At 53.2% G+C, this 3322-nt stretch overlaps 1 protein-coding gene across 1 annotated transcript in view; it reads right to left on the bottom strand.

Moving 5' to 3' along the window:
• The window catches only part of LAMP5 (lysosomal associated membrane protein family member 5), a 12096-nt gene extending 9635 nt beyond the window's left edge, over positions 1-2461 (bottom strand). The window contains exons 1-4 of the mRNA XM_015813542.1: positions 2395-2461; positions 1878-2050; positions 985-1116; positions 393-498 (exon numbers count right to left, since the gene is read on the bottom strand). Of these exons, the coding sequence (XP_015669028.1) occupies positions 393-498; positions 985-1116; positions 1878-2050; positions 2395-2461 (478 nt within the window). The remainder of the gene's footprint in view (positions 1-392; positions 499-984; positions 1117-1877; positions 2051-2394) is intronic.
• Positions 2462-3322: the final 861 nt, after the last annotated feature.

Raw genomic sequence — 3322 nt, 5'->3', positions numbered from 1 at the left:
ACCTGAGCAGACCCATTTGGAGGGAGAAAGGGGGGGGAGACCTGAGCAGACCCGTTTGGAGGGAGAAAGGGGGGGGGAGACCTGAGCAGACCCGTTTGGAGGGAGAAAGGGGGGGGGAGAGAGGACTGGCTGAAAAGTCTTCAGGCTCCCTCCCGCTGCAGCAGCGCTTGCAGAGGTTGCAAGCAAGGAGACAAAGTCGCTTGTGAGTGGCGCGGCCTCGGCGGCCCTCTCCTTTGCCCTCCCCTACCTCACCATTCCCACGGCCCTCGGGTCGGAATGAGAGCCCCGGGCTTTTTTTTCCCTAACCGGCCATACCCCAAAGAGCAACTCCCTCTTCTCCTTCTCCCCCCAGCCCCGACCCTCAGGCCTGGCTTCGGCCGCGCCGCACTTACGGTTCACCGCGCCTTTGAAGTAGGTGCTCTCGCTGCTGTCGTAAACGAACTGGACTTTGCTCATTTTCCACCAGGCCTCGGGGCCAGAACTTGTGTTGCGAGTCTCCTGTCGAGCCCGGGAAGGCGGGAGAGAATGGGGGGGACGGAGGAGAGAAGAAGAAAAAGGGGGAGCAGAGAGGGGCAAGAAAAGACCAAAGGTCGAGGCAGCCCAAGGGAAGCCTCGCCGCCCGCCCGGACTGGCCCAGGGAACATTTGCCCGCGCTCGCAGCTTTCTCAGCTCGGCCGCCTTCCCGGCAGATTTCTCGGGGCAGAAGGAAGGGGGATTGATCTGAGCCGTCGGCTGCCTTCTTTGGCGACGGCGTACGGTCGAAAAGAAAAAAAGGCCCCGTCTTCGTTTTATTTCTCTCTCCGACTACCGATTTTTTTTTCCTCCCCCCCCCACTCCAACCTCGGGCTAATTCCTTCACTTTTGATTTCCTCGGGTCCTGCGAGGTGATTCTGCCCCTCCCTCCCCTTCCCGGCCTTTTTTTTTTTTTTGTCTTAAGTCAGGGCGCCTTCGAGGCAGACCTTTGGTGTCTTTCCCTTCCGATACCTTGACGAAATAAAGGCTGAGGGTGTAAGCTCGGTTGAGCCACGAAATGTGGAGCTCGGATTCGTTGCTGCTGCATTTGCCTCGCTCCTCGGCTCCGCGGGAAAGCTGGATGTAGGCTTGCTCGGTGATCATCTGAATGCACGCCACAACACAACACAACATGGGCGCGTTAGGGCCTGACCCCAAACACTTCCACAAAGAGCTTCTGCGGGAGCATCGGGGAAAAGCTGTGAGGTTTTCTCCCCTCCTCCAATATAATCGTAAACAAGGCTAGCTTCAGCTCCCCACAATGGGTTAGGAGGACACGCAACCTTATTTACTGTACCGCCCGAGATGTAGTAATAATTACTCATAATAGACCAGCTCTCCCCCCCCTCCTCGCACCTCCGCGCCCCAGGGAATCAAAGTGAGTAATTATATATTGTCACTCCCTTTCATCCTCCGATATGAACAAGAAAAGGATTGAAGTAAACTTTGTGCACTTTCCACGATTTAAAAAAAAAAAGTCTTTTCTGCAGCGAAAGGTAACGGCTTTTATTCCGGGGAAGATTTGGGTCGGGAGCTACGAGAGCGGGGGCAGGACAGACAACTCTTTGCAAACTATATTTACATGGGGGATGGGGATGCTTTGCCAGTTCCCCCATGTGAGTGACAGGGAGGGGGAGAAAGCGAAGTTGCATTGCCTTAGCAACACGCCGCTTTTAAAAAGGCTGCGATTAGATTTAAAATTAATTCGAATCCTCCCCTCTTCTCTCGGTTTCCCCCCTGCGCGCGCGCACACACACACACACACGCACACAAACCTAAGCCACAGATATCCCCCCCAAATATTGAAATCCATTCTTCTGAGGCTTCTAATAGATGATATTCAAATTAAAAGAAGAGAATCTTACATCAACAAAATTGCTGGCCCAGATCTCGTAGGGAACGACTAATTTCGCCGCGAATTCCGCCATGAGGCAGGTGGTTCCGTTTTCCCGAACTACAAAAATAGCCTTTTCGGGATTTGGAGATAACCCCGAAAGGTTTTCCACTTCTTGTTCTGCCAGCCCACCAGCTAGTGCATCTGTTGGGAGAAAAAAAACAGGGAAAGAGAATAAGAGGATTCCGATTTAGGTTGCCGAGAAGGGGGATTTCTCTTTACAAGGCAGCTTCTGCCTGCTTTGGGCATGAAGTTAGAATTTCGCCAGAGAACTCCAGCCATCTACCTTCCCCGGGGCGGTGCGGACGGGAGGAGGGAAGCTATTTAGTTGCGTCTATTTATCTTACACTCAGGACACATAAGCGGTCTTTCCTGGCTATTTTCCTCTCCCCTTTCCCCAAACCGAGCTGATTAAGGCGAATAGGCGGATCGGGATCGGCGGAATGAGAGGAGAGTGCCTTGCTAAAGGCGGGAAAGCCCGTACTCACGGAAAAGCAAAAGGAGTCCCTGCAATCGCGGGATGGCTCCCGTGGTTTCGCACCTTCTCCGCTCCATGCTTCCCAAGCCAAGCCCCGCAAGAAAGAAGACAAGAGGCGGGAAGCCGCGTGGATGGGCTTCCCTCGCCCGCTCCCGCTGCTGCAGAGTCGCTGCGCGGAGGCGAATGCGCCTCGGGTTAGTTTTCGGAGCTCTGGTAAGTGGCGGGGAGGCGGGGTGTACGTGGCAGCCGGCGGGAGCTGTCCGAGGTACTGAACTCCACCGTGGTCCTGAAACGTCCCCCAGCTGGTTGCGAAGAGAGAACTGTCCGGGCTACCGTCCCACAGCTGGGGACTTGCCGCAACTCGCGCAACAGAAAGTGGAACTTCAAAAGGCCGGTGCCAGAGATGGCTGGTAAAGCATCTGCTTCAGGTTAAAAACCTCTGCCAGGGCTGTGTCTTTGCTTCCCTTCCCCATCCACTCCCCCAGATCGCTGTCTTCCCCAGGCAGCTCCAATTGTCTTGAAGAAGTCCAACCACGCATTCCTTCTCCCTCCATCCTTCTTCCAGGGGACGCCTCTTTTATTAACTTCACGAGATAGTAGTGAAGTTTAAAGTATTCTTTCAGGATCCTATTTCAGACGGCGCCCCTCTTCCTAGCCAGCAAAAAAAAAAACCCTGTTAAAATGCTGCTTCTTTAGCCCGATTTTGAGGCTGTGTGTCTTAAACATAACCTTATAATGTGCTTACGAAATTCTCCAGTAATGCAGAAAATTTATATTAGCGAGACAGGAAGAAACTGAAAGATCAGCAAAGGTGCACACAAAGGGAAATAATGTGTAGGGGGGGGGGATACTCACTTATCCGAAACCAAATGGGATATGGTGCCCTTCCAAATCTCTCATACACACTACATAGTCAGATAGATATATTTGGTCTAGAG

Source organism: Protobothrops mucrosquamatus, unplaced genomic scaffold, assembly GCF_001527695.2.
Source record: "Protobothrops mucrosquamatus isolate PMUCROS unplaced genomic scaffold, P.Mucros_1.0 scaffold166, whole genome shotgun sequence".
NCBI classification, from domain to species: Eukaryota; Metazoa; Chordata; class Lepidosauria; order Squamata; family Viperidae; genus Protobothrops; species Protobothrops mucrosquamatus.
Note: the sequence above shows the minus strand (reverse complement) of the source record. Positions and strands in the feature narration are given on the sequence as shown.